General features: G+C 42.2%; 2 protein-coding genes across 2 annotated transcripts; both read right to left on the reverse strand.

The window, feature by feature from the left end:
* Positions 1 to 801: 801 nt before the first annotated feature.
* On the reverse strand, positions 802 to 5,456 carry LOC310998424 (homeobox protein engrailed-1-B-like). The gene is made up of 2 exons (XM_083988463.1): positions 4,556 to 5,456; positions 802 to 1,591 (listed from the first exon to the last, which is right to left on the reverse strand). Exons 1-2 carry the CDS (start codon positions 5,112 to 5,114, stop codon positions 1,272 to 1,274), a joined length of 879 nt encoding a protein of 292 aa, XP_083844589.1. The 5' UTR covers positions 5,115 to 5,456; the 3' UTR covers positions 802 to 1,271.
* Positions 5,457 to 18,930: 13,474 nt separating this feature from the next.
* On the reverse strand, positions 18,931 to 20,386 carry LOC310998434 (complement C1q-like protein 2; the record flags this gene model as incomplete). Its single annotated transcript, XM_083988475.1, has 2 exons — positions 18,931 to 19,110; positions 19,784 to 20,386. 2 exons carry the CDS (start codon positions 20,384 to 20,386, stop codon positions 18,931 to 18,933), a joined length of 783 nt encoding a protein of 260 aa, XP_083844601.1.
* Positions 20,387 to 21,373: the final 987 nt, after the last annotated feature.

A 21,373-nucleotide genomic window follows, 5' to 3' on the forward strand; every position in this document is an offset into this window, starting at 1 on the left:
TGTCATGTAAACAGCTTCCACACAATCAGACAGAATACGTCTTCTCAGCCTCTTAAGTTTGTCTGCTGCTGCTGCTGACCTTGGAGTAAACACACACTCACACACACACGCCGTGTCACAAGTTCACAGTCAGGCTCTATCAAACCTGAACCTGAGGTCACGTCAGGTTCAGTAGAGTTTGTCCTGTCCTGTGAACACTGCGTGCATGCGTTAATGTGAGTAAAGCTGAGCAAGGAGCTGAGGCTCAGTCCGACTCAGAGTGTGAAGCTGAAGCAGAGCGGTCGAGTCTTGTAAACGCCCAGAAAAAGATTCATAGGTGAAACGTTATCCATAGTGGGGAAACAAGCAGTGTCTGATTATCGTGAAAGATGAGCTGCGAAATAGTAACTCTGTGTGTGTGTGTGCGTGTGTCTGTGTGTGTGTGTGTGTGTGTGTGTGTGTGTGTGTGTGGGTGTGTTCCCATATTCCTGCCTCTGCCTCATCACGTCTCTCAAATAACAAAATAAAAAGAAAAGTAGATAATCCTTACAAACCTATAAGGTCGGAAAGAATTTAAAAGCCGGTTATTAATTACAGTTCACTCCTTTTAAATGTGCTGTGAATTTTAATGTCTAATTATTATTTGATATCTTTACAGGCCAGTTAAAATGTTGGAAAGTCTGTAAAGCATACTCGCAATGTGTAGTCCTAATAATAATAATAATAATAATAGTAATGAATTTTACATCAGAACTCTGTCTTATCGCTTTTAAAAGGGATGAAAGAAAGAATAGTTTAGTCCACCAATCTACCGTTGTCCTTTCTTTTTTTTATTATTTCAGACTACATGTGAACATATTAAAATCTTTGGCTTGTTTGAGTCTGCGACTGATGTGTTGAAGAAAAAGATGGCGCAAATATGAGGGAACAGGAGACCACAAGAACCTATATAGAGCCAATTGGACATTTTCTAAAAAAAAACAAAAAAACAAAACAAAAAAACACAGAGAACAGACAGAAACCATGAGGTGAGGAGATGAGGCTGAAATTAAATATACTGTATACAACATGATAACTGTGTGGCTATATAAACTTTAATAACGATCGTTCATTTATATAATTATGTCCATATACTGTTACCATAAACAGAAATCTGTGTTTTTAAATAGCGTTTTCCCCTCTTCCAGTTCTTTCTTTCTTTTTTTTCCTTTTTTTTTTTTCGTTTTAATTAGCTCCAAAAGCCAAAGAGTCAGGCAGGCAGTGGCCCTCAGCAGGGAAATGTCCGGGGCCCCTCATTCACTGTCCTCCTTGTCCTCCTGCACGGTGGTGGTCGAGTGGTTGTAGAGTCCTTGGGCCATGAGCTGCAGGGCCAGGCCGTTCTTGTAGCCGGTGGCCTTTTTAATCTTGGCCCTCTTATTCTGGAACCAGATTTTAATTTGGGACTCGTTCAGGTTGAGTTCCTGGGCCAGCGACTGTCTCCGCTGCTCCGTTATGTACCGGTTGGCCTGGAACTCGGTTTTCAGTCTCTGCAGCTGCTCGGCCGTGAACGCTGTCCTGGGCCGCTTGTCCTCCTTGGTGCTCTTCTTCTTTTTCAGTTTCCGTGTCCTTGGGCCTGGCGTGGAAACAACAAATAGAAATAAAATATTTATTCTACGGCTGTACCGTGAATGAACACAGTGTTACACAGCTCCTGCACATATAGCTATACACACCCACTGATGAGCGATGATAGCGGCTCATTATCTAGTCACTGGATCAAATGTAGGTCACCACACTGTGCTGATGTGAGGGATTTTAAAACATATAGTTCATCTGTTATCTGCCTGGCTCTTTGTTACTATGAACTCACTGAGGATAAATCCCATCAAAATAAAAGCACACAGCTTGCTCTGTGGCCCTTATCCCCAAAACCAGCTTTTACAATCAGCATTAAACACGAAAACACACAACCAGTCACTGTCAGTACATACTACAACGCTCAGCTGTGTGTAAATAGCAACAAGAGATTTTTTTTAGAAACAAATGTGAGAATTGCAATTATTTAAATTCAAGCTTTTCTTTTGTATCATTAAATAAAAACATAATACATAACACACACTGAACAAGAATCTCCCCCTCAACACACAATAAGGTGTGTTATATTAACTGATAATTAACTGGGGCAGACCTGCTGAGATCACATGTGTGCGTTCATGACTGTTGTTGTTAATGTAAAATATAGCTAAGACTCAGAGAAGGAGAGAAAAAAGAGCAATGTGAAATACACAAAGAAACACCAGGACACTATAAGTCACCATGCTGAGACGATAGCGCTAAAAAACAACAACTGGAGATATATTTAAAAGGAAAAAGCCCTGTGGATCATTGTAAATCTGAGGATCTGAAGTCTTTTGAACCTCGTGTCTGTCGCCCCTGTCTTTCTGTTCTCATAGTGTCTAGTTGACATAAACAGGTTTGGGGGTTTTGGAGTCATTAGTTCCAGGCAGGCCTTTGTGTAAAGTCTAATACAGGCCCATGACATCTGACTTGTTATGGCGCCAAAACAAGCAGCAACCCGCTGCCACGGCTCAAATGAAATAAGTTGCTTTTGACAAGAGTCCCACTGCAGACTTCTCACTCAGGTCCACATCATCACAGTTCTCACAGCACAAAAAAAACAAAAAACAACCTCCATATCCTGTGATACAATTAATGGAGCCCATCCAACTCTGTGATTTCTTAATCATACAAATATGGCGGTGTAGTGCAGGCATCTAATACAGAGCAGAAATTAAAAAATAAAAAATAAAATAAAAGTGTTGGTAGCTTGGTCACATCAGCTGAATGCAGAATGTGTATTTGAGCATGCGCTGTCATAACACTGCATTCAGGCCAATGCTTTGAAGGACACCGCTTTTGCACACTAAATCCATTTTGCAGCCAGACTGAAGTGACATAGGAGGATTGTTAGAGAGCCAACACTCATACCACATAATTAAAGAACCAGTGGAGAGAAAAGCTAAAGTATGAGCTCTGAAGGCCAAGAAAAGCATACACACACACACACCAAAAAAATAATAGTACAGTCATGGGAAATATAAACCCTTTAAAACAATGAAGAAGTGTGAGAAGAAGATGCTCCACTCCTATAGCACAACAACGACAACGACAACATTTCCAGGCAGCATCAATCTAAACACATTTCCAGAAAACAGTCTGAATAATAGTAAAGATTAGGATTTCTTCTGTGTTCTTTTCTTGCGCTATCATTGTTATAACTATTCCTTATAAGCAGTGTGCGTCTCTGCAGCTGTTTAGTATCCTGCATTATCCCAGAACAGTGAATGCATTATCTGGACCAGATGAGACCAATTCATCATTCAGGTTAAAAAAAAAAAAAAAAAAAACCCAACAGGGTTTAAATGTAAAAGGAGAAAAACCAACCTCTGTGGTTTGCTAGTACTGCTCTTGGTTTCTACACACTTTAAAATAAACCTGAACAATAAACTATAATTCACTCAAGCGCCATCTTTATTAAATATTATTCTAAAAACCACGAGGACAATCCTCCAGCGTTAATAAACTCCGCCTTATAGTAAGTCTTATTTGAATAATTTGTTTGGCTATTTTAGGTGTTAAAAAATAAAATTAAAAAAAATCTAATAAGGTCCTAAAACAAATCTCTCGGATTGTGATTTATTTTCCGTTGTAGGTCGCGATGAGACCTGTGTTGATGTGTTGGCCTTTAAATCTCATATTAATGATCCTTAATGGAATATTTCGTCAATGAATCTATCGCGAGACTCAAAGACGACTAAACCATTACAGTATTTTTTATTTTTTTAGTGTCATTACATTTGAATGCATGCACAGCGGTGACCTATTGGAAACAATAGTAATGAGGTTAAATTATATTTTAGTGAGAATATCCTGTCTTTGCGAAGAGAAACAGAAAGAGAAGTCAGAAGAGTCTTATTGATATAGTAATGATACGTTTAGTACTTACGACGAAAATGCTCATTGGTTTTTTTTTGTTTTGTAAACGCCAATAACTAATATAAGACAGCAGCCTATTGTGTGTCGCTTTATTTCTATCTGTGTGTGTCTACATGTGTAAATGTGTGTGTGAGAGACAGAGAACGAGAGTTGTAATGGAAATGAATCACCTGAGGTGTTTAATGACCATATGTTTCTATAGACTATTACAGCCTATATTAATTCACATTGTAAATTTTATTTTATTTGTTTTATTTTGGTTAATAAGTATGGTTAGTATTTATTATTATAATTATTATCAATCTTGCTTTTATTGTGAATAAACCGGGACACACTGTAGGAAGCATTAGGTAGCCTATAAATAAAAAATAATAGTCTGTATCCATACGACAAAATTTAATTTCGAGACTGACTGAGCTTTATTTGTATTTTATTTTTAAACTAAGCCTGTCAAAACACTGTGAGTGAGTTTAGTGGTAATAACCAAACTGTGCAGGCTGCAGAGAGAGAGAGAGAGAGACACAGCGGAGTCAACCCAGGCACGCTGCCCGGCGCTGGAGCACCACAGGCGGCATGGGTTCGGAGACTATTAGTGCCTTACCAGATGAGGGCCTGTCCGAGTACCGCGTACAGTAAACCCAAGCGGGCCACAACAGCGGCTGGCTTTCTTTCGTTGCGGTGGTCGCGGAGCCTCCATTGCTGCCACTCACGACCACTATTGACGAGGGGCTGTCTGCGTATCTGCCCGTGCCGTTGCTCGCCGCGTCGCCTTGTTTGGACGAGTTCTGCTTGGACGAAGGCGACGAGGACGTGGAGGAGGAGGACGACGAGGAGGAAGAGGAGGAGGGCGACGACGAGGTACTGTCGCTGCTGCAGTTCGAGTCCAGGCAGAGGCTCGCCCCCAGCGGGTTGACGTTCTCCCTGCCCGGCGTCTGGCTGCGGTCGCGGTAGCTCTGCTGCTGCTGCTGCTCCTTCCTGCAGCCGAAGTCCGGCCGGAGGATGTTGTCTATGAAAAAGTTTGTGGTTCTGTGGGCCTGCTGCGCGGCCTGGTGGGGTAAAATCATCATAGGAGGGGATGGGAGGTTCGGCGACAGAGACATGCTCTCCTCCTCGGTCGAGTCCCGGCCGCTGCTGCTGTTTGGCTCCTTCTGCTCTTCCATAATAATAATAGCTGGAGACGCTGAGAAGAAATTTCGGCCTCTCTCTCTCTCTCTCCGCCGCCGCGCCAAGCTCCACTTGTTGCTCGCTCGCTCGCTCTCCCGCCCCCGTTGGGTATCCAATTTAGACAGACAGCATGTAAAAACGAGTCTTTTCGCTAGAATAAATACCTGCGCTCATTTATAAGATCACCTACTGCGGCGGCATGTCCTCTCCTATCAGCCGTCCGAGAGCGGGCATAGCGTCGGTCGGTCTCCACGTTACAGCCAGTGTCCCTGTCTCTCCCCGGTGCAGCATAATATCTGTGTATTCGCTCTTCCTAAACTCTCCCTAAAACCGTTATCTCCCCCCCACCCCACCCCCGCGTGAGTGTGTGTGTGTGTGTTTTTTTTTTCTTTTCTCTTACACCCAACCGGAAGCACGTGTGCGCGTAACACACGTGCTGCGGACCAATCGGGCGCTCGGATCGTCCTTGTCACAATTGACGGCGGCCAATTAGAGCCCGCGGAGGCGCCACCGGGAATGCACGCGCACCACCCGTTAGCCCCCCGCGCGCGCACGCACTTTCGATCGATCTTCGGTGAGGCACGTGCATACACATGTACAAATAGCAGCAAAAACATAAACAACAGCGCTGCTGCAGCCACCACTGTGTGTGAACGCGACACCAATAAGTAGCCTATGTTTTTACCATTTTAATCCACGGGGTTGAAATCACATGTAGACTTTTATATTCTGTTGTTATACTGGTGAAAACACACTGGAGCCAAAACCTGGACCCATTTCTATGAATAGCCTATATTACATCACTAACATTTCTTTTTATGAGACCTTGAATATCATTTTAAAGCTAATTTGACCAGTTATTTACCTCCGCTGCGAAAAGGACTCAGACTATAACTGTCTAGCACCTGCTGGTTCATTAATCAGCTCAGATTGTGCCTAAAAATGTGTCTGTAGCCTATTTACTAGTCTTCTGAAAAACCTGCGCTTTTTTGTCGAGTCTAAAAAGTCACAGATATTTTCTTTTCATTTCATCCCTCTCCTCCTCCTCCTCCTCCTCCTCTTCCCCCTCCTCCTCCTGTGTGAAACACTTTGGTCATATTTATAATTTAAACGTCCCAATTTTGGACAACTTTGCTTTTGACAGCAGGACAAAAACAAACAACAAACAACAACAAAAAAACCATTCATATTCGCTTGTATGGAAAATAGAAGTGTTAAACATGAAGTTTACAGAAACACAAAGAGGCCTCAGGACGGGTCCTGATAATGCGGTTTTGTGAGGGGGAAAAAAATCTCCAGAATAAGATGAAAATTGCCCTCGGGCTCTAATTGGCGATTTGAAATAATAATAATATTAATAGTCATAATAGCGACAGCATGAAAAGTGTGGACGTGTTGATGTTAACACCGCCGCAGTGAAATCTTTATCCCACCACAGGCCGGAGTGGGAAGTCATCATGGCTACTTAATTAAATTCCAATTAGGACAGTATCAATATGCTGTTTAGCCGCAGCGCCATTGTGGGTAAATGAGCTCTCAGTCCGCTCTTATCTGGCGCCAGCAAAGAGACGCTCCTTGAGAGGGGGCTGCAAAAGATAATTTATAGCTTTTAATTAGTCTTCATTCCGCCCGATCAGCCCGGTGTTCATCACGGCCGGCGTGCTGAATAAAAACCCCGAGTCAAAAGCGCTGTCACCGGTCCCTGGCAGGGCCCTTAATCAAAGTGAAGCAGAGGCCGCGCGCTACAAGCCACGTAATTTCCAAGGTGCTGATAAAGCTTGTTGAATAATAGCGTGGGCCCTCGGAGACACCATTTACAGAAATGACTTTATTGACGGCTTAACGTTGGTAATTCATTTTACCTTTCATGGATTGAGAGCCGGATTTGTCGCCGTAATAGGATGATAAATGCACTGACGGATCGCAGCCCCGTTTTTATTGAGTAGCCTATATAGTCGAGGTGCTTCAGCGGCAGGTAGCCTACACACACACACATAGTACATAGCACACACACACACACACACACACACACACACACACACACACACACACACACACACACACACACACACACACACACACACACACATACAGCTGATGTTCTGTTGGAGAGCAAAGCCATGAAAGTGTGTGTATGTGTGTGTGACTGCACTGAAATCAACAATACAGAAAATAAGGAAATAATGTTTGCACCTTTAAAAAAAAAAAAAAGAAAGGAAAAATTAAAAGCCACCCACACACTTCCTCACATACTTCCTGTGTGAGGAATTAAAAGAAGAAGGGAAAAAAACAATCATGCACACACACACAGTAATCCTCCTTCTGTTATCGTCTCTATCTGTGATTCTCTTCTTGTTCTTGGCTTCAGTCGTCTTCAGATCCACTTCTGTATAATTACAGGCTGCAGAAAAGAAGCTGAAGCCTGTTGGAGGCCCCCGCTCAAAGCAGCCAACATTGTAACACCATGCAAAGTGTTTGCTTCTAATTATCTCTGGTTGTGAATCCAGTCACCTCCCTGTCGCCTATTATTGTTTTTCATAGGGCAATAAAACTACTGGAAGAGTGTGTGTTTTGATATTTCTAAACAAACAGCAGTCATTTTTAATTGACTATTTTATCATTAAGGAATAAAACAGTCGAGTTTCCGATTAAGATGAAGAAAAACACATTTGGCCTACCAGGCTTAAAAAAGCCTGTGAAAATGAGAAGTTGTGATGTTTGGATACTAAAATTGGCCTTCACTAGTTATAATGTGGGAGAAAAAAAACAACTTGAGGAATAAGTTTAGGATTTTACTAAAAGAAGAAACAACAAAGATGTTCATTGTTTACGTCAGAAGAGTTCAGTCATTTTTAATTTTAAAACACAAACAGCTGCTGCTTCATCATCTCCAGACACTGCAATAGAAAATATTTAAAAATTTCTGCCCTCAAATATGAATGCACAAATGATCAAAGTTGATTTTTTTTCCCTGACTCTGCATTTATTATAAAAGTGCATTTATCAAAAATGACAATTAGGCTCTTCAACTTCTTCCATGGCCACTAAATCTAATTCAGTTATTGGCTCGTGTCCACTCCTGGCTCGAAAATACAAAAATACCTCTCTGTGTTGTTGAGGAGAAGGTTTCTCATGATCTATTATTTATTTATAAATCTTCTGACTTGAGGTTTCAAAATGTTCTCTTTAGGAAAGTTGTGAGGCTTGAGCTGGACTCTGGCCAATCGCCTGAGCTTTAACTGAGCAGAGGAAGAAGATAAATAGTGTTATTCTCTCCATTCACACAGGTTCCTGCATTAGTTCATGTCCATTGAGGTGAAAGAGGAGCATGGGCCATGCTGTCATTAGTTTCTGATGGCTTAGGCATCAGTAATGTCCTTGTCTTATAGGACATTGTGTGAGGAGCTGTACTAATGAGTCTTAATTCATTCTCAACAAAGAATAACACTGTGTTCAGTTAAATATTACATAGGCAGTCAGTGTAATACCTTTAGAGGACAGCAGTTCAGTGCTCACCTCACAGAGCTGTAATTAAATGAGATGCAGAAAGTGAATCCAGGAGGTTCTTGGCACCAGACAGTGTGGGAACCCACAGCCTCAAACATCCACATCTGGAAACCTCCAAGTTAAAAGCAAGTGTAGAACTGTGGCGACATCTAGTGGCGCAGACGTGCAAGTGGCGTCTGCGCTTTTGACCTGCATGTGTGTGTTACTAAAGTCAGACACTTCATATGGCAAGCAGCATGACTTTGAACAAACCACACACAGCCTGCTCTGTATGCTAATATGCAGTCTCTTAATTCAAAACATACTTCAAACAGTGCACATCAAAGTGACCCCCCACCCCCCTTTGGAAAAACTATAAAAGTTTCATACTCTTTACTACAATCATAGAAAACGGCACTAAACTTCATTCAATATGATTCAGAGACGGATATTGAACTATTAATACTACTACTATTAATAAACTGTATTTAGCATAATTAATGCACAAAGGGCACATAAATACAGTTGAAAAAGTAGAATAGAAAATAGAAAACAAAACATAAAATGCCAGATAGGACAAAGCAAAACAAGACAAAACAGACACCAGGTAGAAATATTTCAAGATAGAGTCATTCTGCAGAGTAGAAGATAATTTATTAATATAGAGCTAAAACATAAACCACAAATAAATACAATTTTTAAAAAAGTTGAGAAAAAAATAGTTATTTTGATAAAAGGTATTTAAATGAACTGTCTCCTACTGTTCATGAGGATAGAGACAAACTTTGGGGCTGTGAAAAGACACTTATACAAACAAAAATATATAAACTCCTCAAAAAAAGTTCGGAAATGTTATTTCAGTCAATCTTTTTTTTTCTGGGTGGTGCCCACACGTTTAGCTGTGTTTCTCATTCCACAGATGCACAATTATTACAAGTTATACCTTGTTGAAAAGGTGATTAATCAGGCTTTCCAATGATTTAACCACCAATATAACACCAATTAGTAGGGGAAAATGATTGACTGAAATAAGGTTTCCAAACTTCTTCTTTTTTGAGGAGTTAAGATATATAGATGGAGGAAATAGCTGATGGTCAGAAATCCTACCAGTGGTTTGGAAAGGCCTAGTACAGAGGCTCTGATCATGGAAGTACAAGCACCACATTGAATTTACATTTAACATCTGTAAATACTTTCAAATTGATTTGATATCATTTTTGATTTATAATTAAGAAGAAAAAAAAGCCTCTTTAAGCTTTCCATGGTATGGTCTTCTTTCAGCAAGTCAACAGATGCATCATCATCGCACTACTCTGCACGTCCACTAGATGTCAGAGTAAAACAGCAGAACAAAAAACCAACAGCAAAGACAAGATAAAAACAACAGAAAATCAGCACCAATCAATGAAGATTAGTGGCATGTAAATAAGATGGATGGGCTCCTTCCACAAGAGTTGTTGTACAACATATCTCCTCCGAATCCAATAAAAAACGAATAACAAATAAGTAATGTTACTCTTTAAAAACGTCAAGAGTTGTAAAATATCTCAACTTGTCTGAGAAGCAGTGAGAATATAAAACCATCCTACAAGTAAAATGCCATAAAGAGCCAAACAAAAGGCGACAGTTACATGAGTTAATGATCATTAAAAGATAACCTGAGCGACTGTTCATCATCAGATCCAAAATGGACGAATTAATCCACTGAGTTTTCCATAGTTTGTCATTTTCTAACTTTGTGCCACAAGTGTGACATTTCAGAGAGGCAGAGAGAGAGAGAGGTGTCACAAACAGAGGTGAAGTCACAGTTTCAGCTCAATCCTCGCCCCCCCCAGCCTAATATTGAAATGCCAGCAATGTACAGAGGACATGTTTGCATACTAAAGGATGATTATCATGCACTGAGTTTCCTCTCTCTCTCTCTCTCTCTCTCTCTCTGTCTGTCTCTCTTTCCAAGGTCCAGGCTCTCCCCAGTAATAATACATGAAGGGCTCCTCTCCCTCATCCATTAATCAGGAAGGGAGGCTGAGGTAAAGGAGGGTTGATCTTTGGCCTTCACACACATGCACACGCACTCACCTATCATCAATAATTGAAGGGATATTAATGCAGATAAATAATTAAGCTGTGGAGGATCTCTTTAGGGTTCTAATGAGAAGTGGGGGACAAATTGCTCCTCAGTCTTATTACGTCTCGCTGAAAAGTTTGTGAAAGCTTAAGGTGATGATAAATGGGCCCCGTCTAGTAACTGGCAAATGAAATCGATGCAGACACACTGCTCGGCCTGGTGACAAAATTACCCATCTACGCTGTCGCACCATGTAGCTGTATGAAGTAGGAATGTGTATTGAATTTTAGGGCGATTATCATCCTTTTAATAGGATGTCATATTAGGTTTAATGCCCATGTGCTGCTCATAATGTTTCAATGACGCTTTGTGCAGCCTATAAAGTCCATTTCAGAATTTTTCAATACCCTGAGTGAGTCACTCTTCATTCATTGTGGATGTAGCTGCTATAAAAACCCACAGACAAAGACAGAGTGGAAGTCCAGCGGCCTGGAGAGCGACGCAGCTTCTAGTTGACCGTTAGGAAACTGGGACAATGGGGTCAACCTGCTGTGACACGTGAAAAATCCACCACTGACGTGTGGCTTTTTTTTGACACGTGTCATGCAACGCCTGCGATCTGCGTTGCCCTGCAGCTTCTGTTATTAGTGATGATGATGGTGTGGGTGTGTGTGTGTGTGTGTGGGTGTGTGGGTCAGCCCACCACTCCGGTCAGGACTGAAATGTCTCTGCTGCTCTTGGATGGAAGACGTGAACGTGTTCTCCTCAGGATGATGATGTAGAAACTGAACCAGTGCCACCATCAAATCGTCGCACTCTGTCATTTGTCTTCCAGCTGTGAAGGTCATTAGCTACGATTCTTATTAGCTACGTTTTCCACTTTTATAAATCAGGAAAATCTGCACCTCCATTGTCTTAATAAGCATCATCAGTGTTTTTATTTCACTCTTTCAACAGCGTTATGTGATGACACTCATCAGCAGCTGCATCTTGCTGTGTATGCAGCACTGTGTGTGACTGACGGGGTCTCAGTGTGTGTGTTCCCTTGTGTGTGTGTGTGTGTGTGTGTGTGTCCTCATCAGCCATGCTGCCTGGGGCCGCTCTAACCTTTCGGTCGACTCTCTCTGCGGATCGCCTTTCTCATCCGGCATCCTCGGCCTGTCACTGTCATCAGCCAGAGGAGAGATGAAAGATATAGTCCTCATTGGCTTAGTTACAATAGGAGCCACCTGCTCCAATGACTTATTTCCTTAACCTTTACTCCTCTATATTCAGAAATGACAGATTGCATGATGTGGGATTCCACAAAACCTCCTCAGAGACACGCTGATAAATTAATGATATCTCAGATAACTTGTTATCAGATTTGAAGGCTGACAGATGACGGCCGTTTTACACAGCTCCAATAATCCGGGGGAAATAAAGCAAGAATGAATCTCCAAAATTTTGCACCAGAGAATAAGTTGAGGTTTCACCAAAGGCACTTTAGAGTCTGTGATGGTATTATGCACTGAGTTTCAGCGCTGCATGAGTCTGTTGGCTCCAAATGGGCAGAGAGGCACAAAGAGCTTTAAATCAGGTAGGAGGTGAATGGAGGCTCCTGTGTGTGGAGACGAGCTAAAGGGAGGAGACAGCACATAAATAATGACAATATGAGTGGGCGACAGAGAGTGGAGGTGGAGAAGACGGTCGCCAGGGAGAGGTTGATGATGGTTGACGAGATAAGGGATTGTGTGTGTGTGTGTGTGTGTGTGTGTGTGTGTGTGTGATTGATCTCTACGTAGTCTTCCATAGCCCCTCATTATGGCCCGTCTCTGAGAACGAGACAGAGATATGATTCTGACATTATGCCATTTTCCTGCCCGCCTGCCAATCATCTCTGTGCACGACGTGATGAGTTCCTGCTTTTGTGTGAACCAGGAGCAAAGGTCCCCGCAAAGATAGAAACATAATTGCCTTTGAGTTTCCGACTGAGCTTGGATCTAAAATTTAAAAGTGCAGTTGAGGATTAAATTTCAGGAGAGGTTAAATTTTTAATCAGAATTAGTTTAAAGATTCGGATTAGGATCAATAGGTTTGGTAAGTGGGTCAGGCTTAAATGGGGAATTTGATATTTGGGGAAATACACCTGTTTGCTTTAAAGCTGAGAGGTAGATGAGACTTTTAAATTGAAGGAGACCACCGTCCTCTCCCAAAGCTCATTTGTGCAAACAGCTCATCATGACTGAGAGCTACAGTTTATTGTCAAGTGACACCGAACGCACCATGGACACACGAGTACAACATGCAGCTCATTTATGGTGCATTCAGATGCAAAAAACTGAATGCAAAACGATTCTTTACTTAATTTGCTGCTGAAAATGCGACAGAGAATTGAATAAAACTGCATATTCACACTAAACTTTTTAGCTATTTAAAAAAAAAACATACATTTATTTCTTTACAGAGGAAATTACACTTGTTGCCTTCTCAAAACAGCTCTCACTATCCTGTTACTGTACAGTGGTTAAAATAGCAGCTTCAAATCAGTGAAAAGTAGTTTAATATCCGCTGCTGCTGCCTTCAAGGTTTCCATCTGACAGTCTGTGTTGTAACTAAAGAAATAAGCTGTGACAGAGTGGAAACTGGATGAATTCACCCTGTTTTTAAGACTCTAAGATGTAAACACAGCCGGTGACTGATGATGAGAAGACGTTAAGACACACCACTGTGTACTGCACATGTAGGGATAAACATATGTATTTATTTATCATGCTGTCCAGTGTTCATGGACCTAGAAGCTGATTGCCTTTGCAGAAGCTTCACCCTGAGTTTCCACCCTTACCGGGCTGCGTTTGCCTTTTTTTTTCTTTTCCTTGATTTACGTCCATGAGAGGGGAAAAAAAAAAAAAAAGGATGTTCACTTAGTTTTCCGCTTCTTTCTCCTCCAACCTCTTCTCTCTGTTTTTCCTTGTTTGGCCGATTAAACCACAGAGGAGATGTAGTTTTCGAAGCGCAGACTGACAGATGAAGTGAGTCAGCATTTGGCCGAGTCATTATCTAACATATGAATCGTAATACTGGAAGTACAAGCCCACTCAGGCTGATTCTCTTTGAGTGGCTCAGTCTTGTTTTGCGTGTGTGTGTGCTGTGTATGTACACGCAAACATCGGAAAACCTCATGATACTCAGGGCCGACGTGAGCACCGATTCACATGTAGCTGACGGTAATGAAAACATTTTACTCATGTGTTACATACTATAAAGATGTTGCAAAACGTATTGTCATTTTCTATACGCAATCTAATGACAGTAGATGTGAAATATAGTATAATGAAGTTAACTGTTACAGTATTATGATTTCTAAAGTTGAATGAAGTAATATAGCAAAGTAAATATACACAACTGCTCATTGCATATTGTATTAATTATATTATATATTATCAGCTGTTAAATTTGCACTGGACAAACATCCTGGTTTGGTTTATTGCGTGGGATTTATCCACTGGCACTATTTCTGTGCAATGAAGTGACATCCTGGAGTGTCGACTGGTTGCCCCGACAACCACACTCAAACATTGTTCACCTCAGCATGTGGCCAAATGCACCTTCATGAGCCCGGGCATGTACTAAAGTGGTTTTTATCTCTGTAACTTTTTTGTATTTTTATGACTTTCAATAATAATACTAATACTAATATTTTTCAGGGTTTCTACGCAAGTATGGAAAGTATGGAAAAGTATGGAATTTGATTTTATACATTTCCAGGTCTGGAAAAGTATGGAAAATGGAAACTATTGTATGGATATATATTTATCTTAATACTTATCTGGGTTTGGTCTTATCTGAAGTTATTTGGGTTAATTATTTTGTATGCGCTATTGTACCTAGCTACAATCTCCAGGAAATTATTTGGTTACAGCATACCCATTCAGAATAATGAAAACAAATGATAAATTGCATGTTTTTTTTTTATATTATGCACATCTATTTACTCAAATGTCACAAATAATTAGAATTTTTTTTACCGAGAAGTCTGGAAATTTAGGTCTGGAAAAAGTATGGAATTTGGACATTTCAAATGTGTAGGAACCCTGTATATTTCTAAAGCGCTTTACAGTGCGTTTTACATTCATCCAGTGGTGGTAAGCTACGACTCCCCTGGGGCCGACTGACAGAAGACTGGCTGCCAATGTGCACCAAGCCCCTCTGACCACCACCAAACATTCACACTCATTCACACGAGGCGGTGGCAGGTGTGTCAGGTGTTTTGCCCAAGGACACTACGACCGCCAACCCTCTGGTTATCGGACGGCCTGCTCTACCTCCTGAGCCACTGTCCTAGAAAAGTCACAATACTGTTAATTAAGACAACAATCAATAGCAGAGGCTGAGCAGCGTTTTCAGTCGCTGTCAGTTCAAGTGAAAACTCTCAGCTTTGGCCCTTCTCTCTCTCTCTATCTCTCTCTCTGCGGATCCCTTCAGCTGCCCCTCTTTATATTTTCCTCATGCTACGCCGACATTTGCATGAATGCGGATCAATCATCGCAGGGGAGAGAGAAAGAAAGGAAAGAAAGGGAGAAAAAAATGTCGGTGAAGTGAAAGAATGAGGAGAGGTTTTAAAAATGTCTGGATGATTGGCTGCCTGTTCAGGGCGCTTTGTCGTCTGCCATTCCTCACAGCGAGTCGGCCATCAGACACTTTGAGCATCAAGCGAGGAGGAGAGGACTGTTTTTAGCAGCTGGACACACATGTTTGGGCAACAGGCTGCTCTGTAAACTCTATTATTAGATTAGACTTAAAGCGTTTCATGAAAGAATCATAGTTAATGAAGGTGGTAAACACACACACACATAGAAAACCTGGCAAGGCTCAACAGCAAAGTGCCTGGCGACACATGCTATCATTACTCCAATCCACTGCCTGTTGCTCAGCTGCTTGTCAAACTAAATTCCCCTGAACACAAAGTGTGTGTGTGTGTGTGTGTGTGTGTGAGTGAGTGTGTGAGGCCTTGTCCCACTTATCTCATCCATCAGAGAATTTCACTACTCCGCCTGTCACTCAGCGATCCCTCACTGTCAGCCAGACTAGGGGGATAGAGCAGCCCGATCATCTATCGTGTTGTTATATATGTGACTGTGTGTGTGTGTACGTGTGTGTGTGTGAGCATCCGTCTGGCAGCCGGTGACACGTACGGCTGCTGATGTCTCAGTTGGTGTCAGCAGCTCCACTTTTCATCCTAAATGTGTCTGCAGATGGGGCTGAGAGCCTTTACAAGGCCATCACGCTCTGATCTTTAAACAGTTTAAAAGGCCTCCGCTGGTGACATCATCACTCCAGTTCACATTTCTATACCTCCCTTAGTAACGATCGTCTCCTGCAGTCAGTCAGTCAGTCAGTCAAACCTGGCTATAGTGCAATGATACCACATAGTTAAATCATCTACACAGAACGGCCACCTTTCAATCTGTCCCATCTTTTTATGAAATACACTTAAAAATGAGACACTTTACCTTAATGTGCCCAACACATCCTCAACTTGACATTTTTGGAGAAAAAAACATACATAGTTTCATTTTCAGTTCATTTTAATGTATGAAAACGATCAATTCTAGTATATTTTAGTAGAAAACATGAATCATGTATGAAATTATTGTAAAAAAAAAAAAACTAACCTTTTTTTTTTTTTTGTTTTGTTTTTAGCCCTGAGTTGTGTCTGCCAGGACTCCTTTCAGCCTCTCACCAGCAAGGTAAGGCAGCCTGTCCAGTATGTTACCTGTGGGTTTCCATAAATGTGACGATCATGGATCTATACAGGGCTGAACGATTGATGTGTCACAATATCATTGTGCGTTATTAGCACCATAAGTGTTGTGTTGCATGTGGACACCCTGGACAACAAGTCATACACTCAAGATGTAAAGGGGCGTGTTTGTGTGCAAAATGAAAAGCAAAGATGATCATTCAAACTTAATACATTCACTTATTCACAAAAACTGTGAAATGTTTGTCACAGAACTGTGGCAGACAACAACAACTGTCTCCCAGTTTCCCTTTTTCCCCTTGAGCAGCTTCATAACAGCACAGTCCCTTCTGGGGGGGGGGGTCAGAGTTAGTGTGGACGAGGAGGAGAATCATCCAGCGTCTTAATAGAGGTTTATCTAAGCAGACATGCTAATATTTGTTTTCCATGATTTCCATTTAAATTGACAGCAGTGGTGTGTAAACAGCTGTTTTGTGTGTGTTCCTGAGGGTTGGGCAGAAGGGTGGGGGGGGGCGTAAATATAAAAAAAAACACACACACATACACACACCAAAACAAGCGTAATCTTAATGAAGGCCTACAGCAATATTCAAGTCTGGTACAGCATTGGCAAACCTCAGTACAAGTCAATCAGACATGAAACCAGCCTCTAGCTACCACCCACTTTTACATCTAAGAATATCTAAGACTTTGACCGAGGGTCTTGAAGCTGTTTAATGTTTTGTCACCACCATACATGATGGACAAGAAACCATCGCAGGGCTTCAACTGGTCTCTATAGCTACTGGGTTAGGGTCAGGGGAATCTCAGTCTTTCACAATATAAGCTGTCTAAGTTTCGAATATGTAGTAGCTTATCATAAGAGATGCAAATATTCACTGTCAGTTTACCTGCTTTTTTAAAGGTTATTATGTTATTAATACAATGAGTAGTGAGGCCTGTGACTGTGTGTGTGTTTTTAAGGACACAGCTGTAGTGGTTTGCAGTACACAGGCGTCCATGGCTCAGTGACTAAAAAAAAAAAAAAATGACTGCGAGCTACAGTGGAGCAAAGGACATTCATGGAGACACCTGGAACCTGTAGGACACAGCTCAGAGAGGCGCTTTCATGGGGCCACAGCACAACGCAACACATTCAGACAGGAAACTGTTCTCAGGCAAATGTGGAGCGAAATATGTACAGACAGATTCCACTAACAGCAGTTTGCCTGCAGGAAAACACACAGCTCTGACATGAGATTTAAAAGATAAAACCATCCATCCATTTATCTGTCCCCCCGTGTAAGAGATTTAACACAGTGCAAACTTTTTGTCAAATGATATTTATTGGCATATATGAGAACAAAATAGAACAGATTCAGTATCAATAGTTGATAATTAAGACATCCATTTGTTAAGTTCATTTTTCTATTGTGAAACACCGAATACTAGTTGAAAGCACCACCGTTCTGCTGGCTATACTGTAGCAATCAAAGCATCTGAATGCGTTTAGACTGAGTGATGTCTGTCGACTTTTGGCTCACGTTCGACAGCAGGTGCAGCTCATCCAGTCGAGGTGTGTGGCAGCTGAATCGCTGTCGTTGTCGTCGTCGTTGCTGATGATGTGTTTTTCTTTTTCCAGGGGGAAATTAGAGGTGAAATTAACAAGTAATGTCACATAGTTACCACAGTAAAAGCTCAGGTCACACCAGAAAGTGGCAGAGTGTTGGCTTTATGATGAAGAAACGACTCACAGGGCTAGTTTGGAACATGCTAACTCTAGCCACTCACAATACCTCTTTATTAATTATTGATGTATTTATTGAGAATGGACCATGTACAGCTGTCAACATACACATCTCCTGTTAAATTGGCTGCACCATGCTGATGCTCACATCTGTAGCATCATGATTATAACCTCATGTCACATTAGCTCGTTGGCTAACAATCACAGTTTATCCCAAAAAATATCTGAGCCACTGACTTTGATAACCGTTCTTCTGTCTCAGAGGATAAACTGGATAAAACCGGATGATGCTACACAGCGAATGACCTCAGCTTCCTCCATCTTTTTCTTTACTGTTGGTTAAGGTTGTAAATTTGTTGGTTAGATTCAAACCAAAACTGAATTTGTGTGTTAAAATGAATTAATTTTGCTGCGAAATATCAGTATTGTCGATGCTGGTGTGACCAGGCCTGAGGTCCAGACATCTGCCTCTCTGCGTCCGCTCACCACCACGAGTTCATTGCTCTAGCTTCAAACTATTACACAGTGTGCCGTGCTGTATGGACCTCAGAGTCTATGAGCAGCCAGTGAGTCATCACCTTAATTTAAAGAAACATTGATGTTACTGATAATTACATATTCACTGATGACAGCAGCGTCCAGTTGAACGCAAGTAAAACACAAATGAATAAACAGAATGTACAGTTGTGTCGTGGCACCCTTCGAAAGAAGAGAAACATATTAGACCATATATTTTACTGCAAACAATTTTCAGTGATGGTTAGTGTCCATGGACATGCGGCGGCGTGTTTAGTCGGGGTATAGGATAAAGCCAGAGAAGGTGCTGTACTTGTTGTTGTTTCCTCCGTGAGCTTTGCCACCGTCCAGTTTGACATAGATCTCGTCTCCAGAGTCCAAGTGCAGCACGGCACTGTTGCTGGCATAGTCGTAGTTCTGGTCTGCATCCTGAGCTATGGCGCTGGCCCGGACCTGGAGAAATATGGGACATGATTGTCTGTAGTAAGCACTGGTTTGCAACAGGGGGAGTGCAACAGAAATAGAAACTAAGTTGCAAAGATCATGTTGTACCTGAGGGGTGAAGTGAAACAGCAGTGGTGCAGCCAGAAAATAAAGAGCAAAGATCTAATTCTATACTACCTAGTGCACATGCAGGAAAAGAATAAGATCAAATATAGGCAAAACCTTTATTTGAGTTTAAATATAATCTCCTGTCAACATCTATAATGAGCAGCGATAACGTCCAGACTCCTATCTGACCTCTCGTCTCGTCGTCTAGGAGGAAACACTCATCCAAACAGGATTTACGCATGAGTGCCACTGCCAAATAGAGCACGCTGATATTCTTGTACTTGACCACAAACATCACTGATGTTACCTTGGATTCATTAAAGATACCGATAGTAAGACTACGCAGTTACATAAGTCGCGTTAAGGCGAATGAAAGATCGAGCCCCAGGCGATGTCGTGCGCTTTTCGTGCGTAAAATGCGCATCTCCACATATTGGCTAATGTGGTGTGGATTATTACCATAATCTGTTTTTATTTTAGACCGAACTCAACTAAATCCGTAGTTTTTTCGTGTTAGTTTGCTCTTAAATCGACGCAGTGCTCATTATTTTTCGTAATAAAGTGTAAATGTTACCTGTCCGTTTTTGCACAGGTCGGCCCACATGCTGGTGCCGTCTCCTCCGCGCATCAGCACATGGTAGGTGAAGAAATACATCCCGGACACATGGCAGGTGAACTTCCCGGTGCTCGCATCGTAGTGGTTCCCCAAGTTTGTAATCACGTCGTCAAACCTCAACACCTCATATCCCTCGTGTGGATTCTTCAGACCCACGTAAAACGCGATCCTGTAACTGTTGTTCGTGGAGTTGTTCGCGCCGTCTGTGTTCTCTGCAGCTCCCGAAGCCCCGGTTAACGCGGGGAAGGAGAGTTTGCTGTCGCCGCGTTCCCCCGGCGGTCCCCTCGGACCCGGGGGTCCTGGCTCTCCCGGCGGACCCCTGGGTCCTGGTTTTCCCGGTCTTCCCGGCTCCCCGCGGCTTCCCTGCGCCATCATCGGCGGCTGCGAAGCGACGTTATTCACGTTCTGCATCACCTCCATGGCGGTGGCGTCTCCCGGTTTGGGGCTGTACGGGTCGCAGACCATCCGACAGGTGCCCATCATCTCGTAGTAGCGGGCGGAGGTTTCGGATGTGCGGAGCAGCATCAACGGCACGGCGACGGCCAGAGCCAGCAGAACCATCGCGACGGCGGTCACCAGAAAGACCACCGACCACTTCCTCCGCGCGGGTCGGGGACCAATGGATGACGGGAAATCCGTGGAGCCGCTCTGGGTGGGAATCGTGACAGAGGGTTAGGGGACTTTCAGGACGTCTGAAAACAAAATGTACAAGTTAATTAAGTGCGCATCCCTCTGGTCCAGCTGCTCTGATTGGTGTCTCCAAGCCCCTGGGCAGCGGCTGTGACCGCGTCTGGCCAGGATGGATGAGAGCGCGCAAACAGCTGCGTCCAGCTGCGTCCAGCTGTCAAAGTTAGCAGGGATAAGACCGGAAGACAAGGGGACTGACCTACAAATTAAAACAGTAGCTATCTGGGCGAGTCGGCGCACAAATAAAAACCTCATCCAGTTTTACACTTGTAGCCTCCTCCTCCACATCGCTGCATCACCACTGCTGCTCCATTTACTCCAATAAAGCACACTTAGAATTTGAGACTTTTACTTTTTAAAGTGAAAGTCTTAGTTTAAAAATGTTGAAGTGTGCAATTCATCCACCAGTGCCTAAGACTAACAACTGGATTATTAAAAACATGAAGAAATTTTACATATTTATTGAGAATGCTTTTATTTGTCAAAAGTTAAACAGGAAGTCTATGATTCGATTTTGATTGACTTGACAAGAGGAGCACGGTAGAGCCACGGTAAAGTTCAACTCTATGAAATAATTCTATTTTTCAGAATGGCACAAATGGTTAAATATGATTCAGCAAAAAACAATGAACATGTACATGCAGACAAATTGCTCAGTGTACTAACCCATGCATATACACAGCCTTATAATGTCATACGATTGCATATTTATGCTCTTAAAAGGTCAATATCCACATATCTGCTGTGCCCAATCATTAAAAATAGTTAAAATCAGGTTTAACAGGTTGTTTCAACTGGTGATAACAGCAGCCAAATACACGAGGGGACTTTCAAAGTCAGAACCAAATGGCTGAGGGCAGG

This window comes from Trachurus trachurus (assembly GCF_905171665.1).
Source record: "Trachurus trachurus genome assembly, chromosome: 2".
In the NCBI taxonomy this organism is placed as follows: Eukaryota; Metazoa; Chordata; class Actinopteri; order Carangiformes; family Carangidae; genus Trachurus; species Trachurus trachurus.

What these genes read in the sequence shown, in the direction of transcription:
- LOC310998424 (XM_083988463.1), bottom strand. Translation starts at nt 5,114, where the DNA reads ATGGAAGAGCAGAAGGAGCCAAACAGCAGCAGCGGCCGGGACTCGACC. An exon ending in CTCGGACAGGCCCTCATCTG is followed by an intron (nt 1,592 to 4,555) that starts GTAAGGCACTAA and finishes TTTCCACGCCAG; the next exon opens with GCCCAAGGACACGGAAACTG.